The sequence below is a fragment of the Populus nigra genome, chromosome 14, assembly GCF_951802175.1.
Source record: "Populus nigra chromosome 14, ddPopNigr1.1, whole genome shotgun sequence".
Lineage (NCBI taxonomy): Eukaryota > Viridiplantae > Streptophyta > Magnoliopsida > Malpighiales > Salicaceae > Populus > Populus nigra.
The window spans coordinates 14,922,092-14,933,362 of record NC_084865.1 but is presented as its reverse complement, the minus strand read 5'-3'; the positions used below and the strand labels follow the sequence as shown (position 1 = coordinate 14,933,362).

The 11,271-nt window shown below is 36.6% G+C and overlaps 3 protein-coding genes across 4 annotated transcripts in view; all 3 read left to right on the top strand.

Moving 5' to 3' along the window:
* Window positions 1-11,271, top strand: part of LOC133673070 (histone acetyltransferase HAC1-like) — a 54,852-nt gene that overhangs the window by 35,113 nt on the left and 8,468 nt on the right. The window lies entirely within an intron of this gene.
* On the top strand, window positions 34-4,558 carry LOC133672284 (protein HIGH CHLOROPHYLL FLUORESCENCE PHENOTYPE 173, chloroplastic-like). The gene is made up of 13 exons (XM_062092661.1): window positions 34-791; window positions 893-1,105; window positions 1,187-1,391; window positions 1,492-1,567; window positions 1,698-1,833; window positions 1,940-2,044; window positions 2,928-3,008; window positions 3,126-3,215; window positions 3,291-3,356; window positions 3,680-3,736; window positions 3,945-4,022; window positions 4,092-4,139; window positions 4,268-4,558. Exons 1-13 carry the CDS (start codon window positions 309-311, stop codon window positions 4,337-4,339), a joined length of 1,710 nt encoding a protein of 569 aa, XP_061948645.1. The 5' UTR covers window positions 34-308; the 3' UTR covers window positions 4,340-4,558.
* Window positions 5,052-9,855, top strand: LOC133672286 (uncharacterized). Of its 2 annotated transcripts, XM_062092663.1 has the most exons (4): window positions 5,052-5,608; window positions 5,698-5,742; window positions 5,906-5,966; window positions 9,544-9,855. In XM_062092663.1, exons 1-3 carry the CDS (start codon window positions 5,175-5,177, stop codon window positions 5,961-5,963), a joined length of 537 nt encoding a protein of 178 aa, XP_061948647.1. In that variant the 5' UTR covers window positions 5,052-5,174; the 3' UTR covers window positions 5,964-5,966; window positions 9,544-9,855. The 2 variants fall into 2 exon arrangements, with proteins under 2 accessions (XP_061948647.1, XP_061948646.1); XM_062092662.1 differs by lacking the exon at window positions 9,544-9,855 and having other exon boundaries at window positions 5,906-6,022.

The window sequence follows — 11,271 nt, the reverse complement described above, 5'->3', positions numbered from 1 at the left end:
ACTTGAGAAAAGCAATTCAATGAAATAATGAAGGGAAATGCTAGCAGTTGGATACGAAGTGCCTAAAGGAATGGGAGGGAATTGGGATGTGAACGTGGCAGATTTGGTAGCTCTAAGTGCAGCTGCTGGAAAACCTCGAATAATATCCCGTGGCCTTTATCCTTACTTTCTTCTTGTCATTTGTCCTTGTGATTTGCCTCAAATATGAAACAGCAAGCAACCATTAATCTTTTTTGACTTCCTCTGTTCCTAATTTATCATCATTCTCGTCACAATTATCCACTCGTATTAAGAATTAAGAAGAAAAGATGAGAGCAGCAAGTGCGAGTCCAACAACAAATGCAAGTGCCAGTTTAAGGAACACCAATCACTTCAATTTCACATCTCTCCCTCTCTCAACCGTGAAGAACAACAACAAGAAGAAGATCACATTAGTAGTGGTGAGAGCCATCCAGGACAGGAAAGAGGGTGTGAATGAATATAACAAGGAAAGCACAGCAAAGCAGCAGCAACCTCTGAGTTTGGAGGATGTGAACCCAGTTGGACTCGGAAGGAAGTCGAGGCAGATATTTGATGAAGTGTGGAGGAAGTTCTCAGGGTTGGGGCAGATATCAAGAACAACACGTGCAGATGACAAGGAAGCTCTTGATGCATTGCTCATCAGAGAAGGTCCCATGTGCGAGTTTGCTATCCCTGGTGCCCAGAACACCACTGTTCTTGTTGTTGGTGCCACCAGTCGCATTGGCCTCATTGTTGTTAGGAAACTTATGCTCAGGGGTTACACTGTCAAGGTCTTTTTTCTCCTTTCTTTCTTTAATTCTTTAATTATCATTACTTTTGGGTTTAATATTCCTGATTCCTTGATTCTTGCTGTATGAATTGTTTAATGCAGGCTCTGGTGAGGAAGGCAGATGAGGAAGTGTTGTACAAGCTTCCAAGGTCAGTGGAGATAATGATAGGGGATGTGGGTGATCCCTCAACCCTCAAGGAAGCAGTGGAAGGCTGCAACAAAATTATATATTGTGCTACTGCTCGTTCTTCCATCACTGGAGATCTTTTCAGAGTTGATCACCAAGGGGTTTCTAACCTCACCAAAGCCCTTCAGGTAATGACTCAAATTCATTTTTCAACTGAATTGAAATTCCCTTGTCATGTCTATTATCAATTACACAAAACAAAATTGCAGGACTATAACAACAAACTAGCACAACTACGAGCTGGAAAAAGCAGCAAAAGCAAGCTCTTGCTCGCAAAGTTCAAATCTGCACATTCATTGCATGGCTGGGAAGTCCGTCAAGGAACTTACTTCCAGGATGCAGTTGCTTCAAAGTATGATGCAGGAATGGATGCTAAATTTGAGTTCACCGAGGCTGGAGAAGCAGTTTTTTCGGGTGAAATATGTTTTGACATAGTTGAGAGACTGCATTTTTCCTTTACATGTAGTGAAGTGTTGTGTACTTTCTTTAACTCTGTTATTCATGCTGCCTATAGGGTATGTTTTCACTAGGGGAGGCTATGTTGAAATTTCAAAAAAGCTATCACTTCCTCTGGGTTACACTCTTGACAGGTACATGATACATAAATATTAATAGCCCCTTTTATCACTAGAAGCTTGCTAGATTTCCTGTTGGCTTATTCTTTTGCATCCACCTTGAATGCTTATCCCGCTCCTAAGATAAAATTTTCCTTGATGTTAGGTATGAAGGTCTAGTGCTCTGTGTTGGTGGAAATGGAAGATCTTATGTTTTAATACTCGAAGCCGGTCCTTCAGCTGATGCAACTCAATGCAATTTGTATTTTGCAAGAATTAGCACCAAAGTAGGATTTTGCAGGGTAAGCATCTCTCGTACCTTACTCAAGAAGCAATAGGTTTTTTAGTGCTATACAGACCCAGTTTCCATTTCTTCTTTTAGCAGCTTCTGTTTTGTGTAAATGACAGGTAAGAGTGCCATTTTCTTCTTTCCGCCCAGTAAAACCAGATTATCCACCACTGGATCCATTTCTTGTACACACAATGACCCTTCGCTTTGAGCCCCGACGACAGGTTTGTCTATCAGTAGATTGTGAAACTACTAAAGAAATATCATGCTCTTTCATTTTAGAATGCAAAGTTAAATTAGTAGCATGAGATTTCTTCTTCCATTTGCTTTAATTGGTTGTGGTTGTGAGATGATGGTTGTTTTCTTTATTTGCCTTGGGCCTTGATCTCTTGATCCCAGGTTGGATTTTGATTGACTGAGCTGGGTGAGATGCCATTCATAATTATTAAGATTGCCCAAAACTAGATAAAAAAATTGTTAAAGCAACCATGAAACAAGATTTCGTGGAACATCATGATGAACTAGCTATAACTGTTATGAGTAACTATTACACAGAAATCCCTTTTCCATTGAGGAGAGTTCTTCATTTTTAAAATTCCTCTGGAAACATGCTGAAATACTTGACAGGTTCGAGAATTTACATTTTGGTTTTCGCTACATAATTGGTTAAGAAGTTGCTTGAGAATTCAGTCTAAAAGCTTAAGCCATAGGCCAACAGACACACGTACATACTTCGTGCACGACTAGTATGTGTTAACAATGTCATCTTTGCTAGTTATGGCTTCCTTTTCAAGTCCTATGACATTGTTATATTTCCTTCACGGAATTGTTTATTAGCATGACTCTGAGCATTGTTATCACTATGATTTGGTTTTACCATTACAATAATTTTTTTATAGTGAATGTTCTAGTTCTTTTGTTTTTTTTTTGCAAGAATTGGAACATTGCTATTAGATTTTCTATTTCTTGCATGGATTGAAAAATTGGGTTTTCCAAAAAAGATGCTGTCTAAAGGATTTTTTATGGTGTGGTTTTGGTTTACAAGTGAGCACCTTGTGGAGTTGCATTTTTTTTTGTCCAGCTATGCTGATTCTATTCAATGCGCAGAGACCTATTGAAGGACCTGCAGGAGTGAAGCAAGACCTGAGAAGCTTTAAGCTTATATTGGAATATATAAAAGCATTGCCTGTAAGTGCTGCTGTCTGCTGCTCGAAAAACATTTAGATAATCTTTTCTGTTCTAAGAGATATACATGGGGAGTGAAGTTTTTCCCTATTTATTAATACTATTATAAACGTTGTGCAGACTGGGCAAGAAACAGACTTCATCTTAGTTTCATGTACAGGATTAGGTGTAGAACCCACAAGAAGGGAGCAAGTTCTGAAGGCCAAGAGGGTTAGCACTATTTTCTGATCTTGTTCTTTCTGTTTCTTTTCTTGCCTAGTCACGTTTGTGATCAAACATTTCCAGGCCGGGGAAGACTCACTGAGGAGATCAGGACTTGGATACACAATCATTCGCCCTGGTCCCCTAAAGGTAAATCTAACATTCATTTGCCACTGCGTGGGGGAAAGAGGAAGGAAAATAAAAAGACAGCAGTGGATGATTGGCTGCTTTTGAGATCAATAGTACCGGCATTGCTGATATACTTTTTCTTGGTAGCTTAATGTTGATATCCTACAACCTCGTAACTCAATATCAAAATACCTAGTGGTACTTTGACATCGTGCCTAAAGTTTTCCTAAAGAAATCTCAGTGGACAATTATTCAAGTTGCTTTATCTTTAGCAAATTAGATGTTTGAACCGTCCTAGCCCAGCCTCAACATTGACAAACATAATGAAAGGTTACTTTTCGCAGGAGGAGCCAGGTGGTCAACGTGCACTCATATTTGATCAAGGAAACAGGATTTCTCAAGTGAGAATTAATTACCCTTCTGCATAAAAGAGTACATTATTGAACTTAAAAGGCCCATTTGTGTACGCAGCCAACCACGTTTCAATCTTCGGCTGGCATCAAAAAGCACAAAAAATGATGTTTTTTTGCAGCCAATGGCAGTTTGAAACGCGGTTGGGCACATAGACAAACACACACTTCAAGACCCTAATAAGTTTCCCTGGATCAGGGAATTAGCTGTGTTGACGTGGCTGATATCTGCGTGAAGGCATTGCATGATTCGACCGCAAGAAACAAGAGCTTTGATGTGGGTAACATTCAGTTTAGGTTTGATATTTGCTAAAGGGAGATGGAATACTGAATTCTGATTGTGCAGGTCTGTTATGAATACGTCTCTGAACAAGGGAGGGAGCTCTATGAACTTGTAAGGAACATATAACTATAAATCATAATAGCTTTTAATGCCAGAAAATAAAACTATCACACACACACACACACGTACTTTTTTTCCTGGGAGAGAATTTAACGATAACATGTGTATTTCTTGTGCAGGTGGCACATTTACCAGACAAAGCAAACAACTATTTGACACCAGCACTGTCTGTCTTGGAGAAGAACACTTGATTGAATATGCTCCATCCAAGGAAATACCATACCAGTTCCATACTTGCTCCCAGTCTTGAGGATTTTTTTTCTTGTCCAACATCTTTTTACTTGTAATAAAAACATATCCATTTCTGTTTCCTATGCTATGATTCGTGACTGACTGCCATAACAGTTTTCTTACTGTATATTCGTGTCTAGACCCGGCAGATATAGTAAAATGTATATTTCAGGGCTAAATGATGTGCAAGCTGATGATCTTGATTGATAAAGCAATGCAAAAACATTGATGGTTCATTTGATGGGTAGGGTAGATAATGCACAAAATAAATATCCCGATTTCTGACAGAATCATCGACTACTCAGATTTTGTGAAAAAAAACTTGTTCAAGTAATAGTTTGCTCACCAGGGAGGGGAAGGGTCAGTCAACTGGACAGGTAAGCTTGGCTTGTTTCTGTGCACTACAAAACTTAAACCGGCCGGTAAACCCTAGTGAAATGGAACAGGAACATGTTATATATTCTGTAGCCACGTTATGAAATGGGGTTAACTCAAGTCAGTCTTGCTTTACATGACTTTTAGCTAACAAGACACAAAATAGACAAAGTGGAATTAATGGCAGGAGGATCAGTGCCATTTCCAGGCCACAGAAATTTTGACAGGTGGATCCGACGGGGACACAGGATTAGTGTTGAGAAAGCACCCCACATAGCCAACACTATCTTATATTGTAATTGTAAGTTGTAGATAAGGAAAATTTGAGACGGCTTGGCTTAGAAGTGGATGGTCTCATCAAAATTGACTGTATGTGTATGTGTGTGTGCATCAAGATCAGAAGGGTAGCTAGTTAGCATAATGCTAATTTATGCCCCAAGTCCAGTGGTTTTTAATACAACAAGCACATCATCCTATATTCTTGCCGGAGCTGTCAAAAGCAGTAGCAATATCAACAAGAGCACAGGCTATCTCACCAGAGGCAGCGGCAGATTCAGCATGACCATTACGAGCTTGTTTGCTGCTGGCGCAGTTTTAGCCTCAGCAGCTGCAGGAGCAAGTGTTGAGGCACCCCAACAACAACAACAACAACAAGCAGAGACAGAGACTCTATCGAACATACCACAAACACTGTCAGGTGGGGAGTGTGCATCAGTATCTCCTAAGGATTGCAAGAAGGCTAGGATCCAACGGCCCAAGTCAAGGAAAGCAGAGTCATGCACTATCAAGTGTGTCACCACTTGTATCCGGGGCGGTGAAGGCTCCCCTGGAGAAGGCCCTCTCAATGTTAGAAGGTTTGTTCTACTTAGTTTTCGATTACTGTATAGCATTTACTTACCTACTGCTTGACATTTTAGGTTAAAATAGTTTCAATCTTTTGCAGGCCTATAGTGGTTTTCAAGCAAGGATTCCGAAGCCGTAATTACTGGTAAATGCTGAACATAACAAAGAATATTTTAATTTGTTCTTGTTTAACCTCTAACAGTAATACAATACACATTTAGTAGAGTTTTATTGAATTGATTAAAATTAACTTTTGATTTTGCATTCTTTCAAGTAGTAGCATTTTATGTGTCTTCCCTGTTGTGCAGTTTGGTGGAGTGCTCCGATATTTGTAATTTGATCGGAGATGCAGATGATGGACCTTAATTTGTAAATTCCTTTCTCTCAATTTGAAATACACTCAAGTCTTCTTCTTTTTCTTTCAATATACAGAGGTAGAACTAGAAGCTTATGTTCATGTTTCATATTTATGTTCATTCAAGCTCTCTATCTCAATTTCAACAAAAGATGTTTAGGTTAATCTAGATGTATCATCTTCCTTACTATTTAGGAAGATTTCTTGAGTTTGAATGACATAATAACAGTTTTTCTTGAGGATATTGCAAATGACACAATAATTTAGGAACTAGCGAAAATCAATATGAAAATTGGAAGTGGAATCACCTGTTCAGTTTCAATCCGGCTGAGTTAAGGGAAGAAGAGTATGGCATGCAGGTCAACCAAGTTGCTCATAGCCTCACCACACCCTGTATATAAGAGGTAGAAGACATTGATTCTATCAGAGTCCTTATTAAAGACTTCAAATTTCGAAAAATTTGTCAATCTATTTGGTTTTTGTCGCACTTGGGTGTGCGGCATAACAGAATGGTAGCATCAAGTAATCGTTACCTCAATGTTTGGTTCATGATTACTAAAAAATTTGAGTGTACTGGTAATATATAAAATTTTAGGATAAAAAATTAATTATAATTAGGGAAGGTATTAACACTAATATCGCATTTTATCTAAAACAAGCTGTATTTTGAAATCTAATATTTCAAATTTATTATGTGTTTGTATGCCTAAATAAATTCTTATAGAAAAAATCTATATAAGTGTCTTGACAGAGTTTATCTATCTTGGAAGACAAAAGAGTTTTTCATAACTCGTATATTATGGTAAAAAAATACTCTCGATTAAAATTGATGAATACCCAAAATAATTCTAAAAATTTTCTAGTCAATTTCTGATATTTAAATGCCAGCCTATTTGTATGTCTAATATTTATACTAGAATCTTGATCATTAATTTTTAATAATTAAATTTTTTAGTGTTATTGAAATATTGACCAAATTCTTAAGGAATTTTACAAACTTGTTGTAAATTCCACAAAAAATGCAAAGAAATATAATTATTTTTTAAACAATGCTAAAAACATTTTTTTTCTTTTTTATAAATAAAATGCAATTTTTGTATGGATTGAGCTGCATGCAATAAGCATAAATTTTTTTTTTGGTTATATGCAATTAAAACATTGGATTAATTAATTTTTTATTTTTCCTTTTTTTAACAATTATTCAACACAAAATAAAATAAAATGCAAACACACACATCCAAAAATTACATATGTTTACAAACCACCAAGAATTCAAATTCTAACAATAATTTAAAAACACATTAAAAATTAAAAAATTAGCAAAATGGTCCTCCCAAGTGTTAGAAAAAAATTGGAGATATTGCTAGAAACATAGGAAGCACACTGGAAGATTTTGGGATAGTCAAAACAATGGTGACGTATGGGTCTCACGCGCCACCGCTATTAGGGGCGCGTGTAGGTGATGCTTCAACATCTTGGGAAGCGCATGCTGCCATGGATCAAGCAACTCTACCTCTCCTTTTCACTCCTATGCTGACAGAGTAACAAAAGGGAACCTGTGAAAGCAAGAAAAAAACACAACCAACTTCAGTTTTTTTTCCTCGCTTTTAGATTTGTTTATCTCTCACTATTTTTTTTGAAATGATCATTGTCGTTGCTACCACAAGTGGAGTATCGTGTGTGGAGAAGGTCAGTTCGATGGTTGTGGACGGGTCATCAGTTCACGATTGGAAAGAGAGAAAAAACTATTAGCAGTGGTATTCATAGCGGCGATGTTATTGGAGCTAACGTTGTCAAATCTATTGTTGGTGGAGGTTGCTATGATGTTGAGGAGCTGATGCTTACTGGTGGAGGAATGTCGTTGACGGTGATGATAGGTCGATTTATGGTGGTTTTAGATGGATAAATGAGAGGAGAAAACCATGAGTTAGAGGTTTGCACAATGAGGGGGCTGCTCACGATGGTTGTGAGCTGTGGTGAAGAGGATAAAGGGCTATTATTAGCTCACAATAGAGGATGTTAGTCATAGGTTGCTGAAGGAGGTGGTGTAGGAGACATCGGTTTTGTGTGCCTGGTATTGTTGAGCTTTTTTCTGCTGCTGCTCCTCTGCTGGCACAGTGAGGAGAAAAAAATGAAGGTCATAGATTGAAGCTGTTGGCGATGGCTTTGAGATTGGATCGTTGTTGGTTTTGGTTTGAGAGAGGAAGGAAACAGGTCTATGAATGTGTAGTTTTTTTTTGTGTAACTGGCGGCTAGGTTGATGTATAATAGGGCTCGAGTATTTTTTGTTGTATGTGGGGATTTGGAGAGTGTAAGTTGGAGAGAGTTCTTTTTTGATATTTTTCTGTTAGTCTTTCTTATCCTCTCTCCTAAACATTCCATTTCTTTTGTGTTAAACATCCACGTTGACTTAAAAAGCACATTAACAACTAAACACAATGAAAATATATATTTTTTTGTAATTTTAAATTCTTTGAAAAAGACGTTGAAAATGATGCAAATATGCCATAATATGTTTTTTAGGTTTTTATTGTTTTTTTTTTCTATTTGTTGGTCTTTTTCAAAACAAAATAAAAAACAAATGGTTAAAAATTAAGTTGCAACAATTTTGATAAGGAAACCAAACAAACAACAACAACTATTAGGAAAGTGTATTGCTGCTGCCTCCAATTTAGTAGAGAAAATGGCAAGAAACCTAAAAAATGACATCCTTTTAACTCTGATGTTGATTATTGCGTGGAGAAGATTGACCATAATCGTCCATTTTATATGGAGAGCAATGTGAATAATTCCTTTTGATGAGTCATAATATTTGGTTAAGATTTTTATAAACAAAAAATATCTTAAAAAATAAAATGGGTCTAGCATAACTGACTGTTAAGCCCAAGATAGCCCAGGTCTGGCAAATAAGCTGTCCGAAGGCAAATGAACTCCGACATATTTGGATAGCTTGTGTGGCCCACTCCAATCATTGTTCATAACCTTTCTTGGTATTGTTGGGTTCATCATGTTGATATCTTTCCAATAGTACCGATGGTATTGTTATAGGAGTTTTGGTGTGACTTCAAAGTCTTTTTCTTTATTTCTTTTCTTGTTTCTCTCTCTCTCCCCTCACCTTTTTCTTTATTGTAAATTGTATCAACCTATTTTTAATTTTAGAGAGAGTTGCAAATGACACTTGTGACTCACGAGTCGAAGATGTCATTTGCGACTCTCTAAAGTATGCTACTTTTCTAAATATTTTTCTGTATTGTGCTATTTTATCCCAATTTTTAAGTGCTAAAAACCAAAAACACTTCATTTTCTGTGCATGCATTGTCATGTGGTCTCAAACCTCGAAGCTTACCACTATAATCACACATTTGGTGAAATAAGATGGCAAGATGGTTAAAAGGGATACATGTGAAAAAACTAATGAGGTCCACCCTTTCTGATACAATCCAGGCAAGGTCAAATTCGGATTTTAACGTAAAAAGTGCACCTATCAAGTTTTACGGCAACAATTATAATTTTTAATCCGACCGTTGGATCGAGCTGTAATTTTATGTGGCATCTTCTGACATGTTTTTCTATATTGGGCTAAAATTTCAGGTCAATCGAAGTTCAGAAAGACATCTCAATACGGGTCAACAGAGGCTATATGAATTTTGTTATTTACTTCCTTTTGACTTGTGGACTTCCTATTTGGCTATGATTCTTTTCCTAAAAAGATATGGCGGCTTATTTTGAAAATCTACTAATTCTACAAAGATCTTTAATGGGCTGTAATATAGTTTCCAAGTGTGGCAAGGATTCATAATTATTTCAAAATCCTTTTCTTACAAGGATTCCTTATTCATCCTAGCTACAAAAAGGAAAGAAGACTTCAGAATAAATTCTACCTTCATATCAGATTTCCTAGTCTATTTGGAACTTCTTAATGGTGACAAATCTGATTCTAGCATATTTAGGATGGTAATTTTCAGATTTTTATTATTTTCTTCTTAGTCTTTGGGTTATTATTACTTATTTGGGTCAATTGTAAGTGGACTTAATATCAGTCCACCCAAGGGGGACCCATTAGGGTTTATTTAAGTCTAAAGTTAGTATAAATAAAGGCATAACCAGACATGTAAGTTAGACAATTCAGATTAATAAAACTTCTTATTTGCCACACTTTGTGTGTGTAAGTGTTGGTGAGATAATCTCCCTTCCATGATTCTCTAAAGAATTGAAAAACGACTTATCGAAGAACAACTGTCTTCGTGGCGTCATCCTTATACTTCTCGTTCGCGAATCAATATTTGTTGGGTGGGGGTCTCCGTTTCTAATAGTGTTGGTGCCTAGGTACAAGTTATCTTTGTGTCACACTCATATCAAACCTGATTTACTTGGCTTTCCAGAAATTAATGTCTTTGCGTGTGGGTTGCATAACCATGTGATCACGAGGTCCGCATCATTTTCAGAAAAGACTAATGAGGTCCACCCTTTCTATAAGGAGTTTTTCTCTTTTTAAGTTAGAATATTAACTTAAAAGTTTTGGCAGAATAATACTATTTGAAAAAGATTTGGTGAAATAGTACATTGTCACGCTTAAGAATAGCGACATTTACTAAATATTGCTATTTTTAAATGTGACAAGATAATTGTCACGCTTTAAAATAACAACCTTTAAACACGTCACATTTCTGAAGCGCGACAACTTAACATGTAGCTTCACTGTCAAACCTCTGGCTCAACTGATTGGCCGGTTGATCCAGTTATATGAATTGATCGACTATTTCACATAAAAATCATAATGTACATAAGTTTTATTAGTCAAAAAATATATATTTGTTCAACTTGTGGACTAAAAAAAAACTCCAATTAAAATCTAAAAATGTTATTGTTCATACAATACTTGTCCTCGGTTTTTCAGTGTCAATGATGTAGTCAGGCTTGCAATAATAGGTGATTCTAAGCAATGAGATGCAGATTTGCCACAACTAAATGAGGATCTCCCGAGATAGATTTCATGGATAGCCTAGTATATGTATTCATGGACCAGTGAGATAGTTCTAGATTCAAGAATAGTTCTAGTTACATCAAACTAAAATAATAGCCCAATAAAATTATACTTTTTTATTTAATTATTAAATCACGTTTAAATTTTTACCAGAATTTTCAGAGAATATATCAGTCGTCGGACTTATTTTGTAAGTGCTGTGGTTATCCTGGCCCATCCTATGCCTTCCTGACGCCATCTCCTATGCCTTCCAGCTCATAACAACGTTGGAAAGAACATGTATAGTGTTTGAGAGATTTCGAACAACCTCATCACTTCAATTAAGATTTAATTAG

Bases quoted from the DNA above. Each gene is read 5' to 3' on its own strand.
- LOC133672284 (XM_062092661.1), top strand. From the start codon at position 309: ATGAGAGCAGCAAGTGCGAGTCCAACAACAAATGCAAGTGCCAGTTTA. The intron at 1,392-1,491 runs GTGAAATATGTT...TGCTGCCTATAG, and splicing joins TGGAGAAGCAGTTTTTTCGG to GGTATGTTTTCACTAGGGGA. The intron at 1,568-1,697 runs GTACATGATACA...CCTTGATGTTAG, and splicing joins CTGGGTTACACTCTTGACAG to GTATGAAGGTCTAGTGCTCT.
- LOC133672286 (XM_062092663.1), top strand. From the start codon at position 5,175: ATGCTAATTTATGCCCCAAGTCCAGTGGTTTTTAATACAACAAGCACA. The intron at 5,609-5,697 runs GTTTGTTCTACT...AATCTTTTGCAG, and splicing joins GGCCCTCTCAATGTTAGAAG to GCCTATAGTGGTTTTCAAGC. The intron at 5,743-5,905 runs GTAAATGCTGAA...CCTGTTGTGCAG, and splicing joins TTCCGAAGCCGTAATTACTG to TTTGGTGGAGTGCTCCGATA.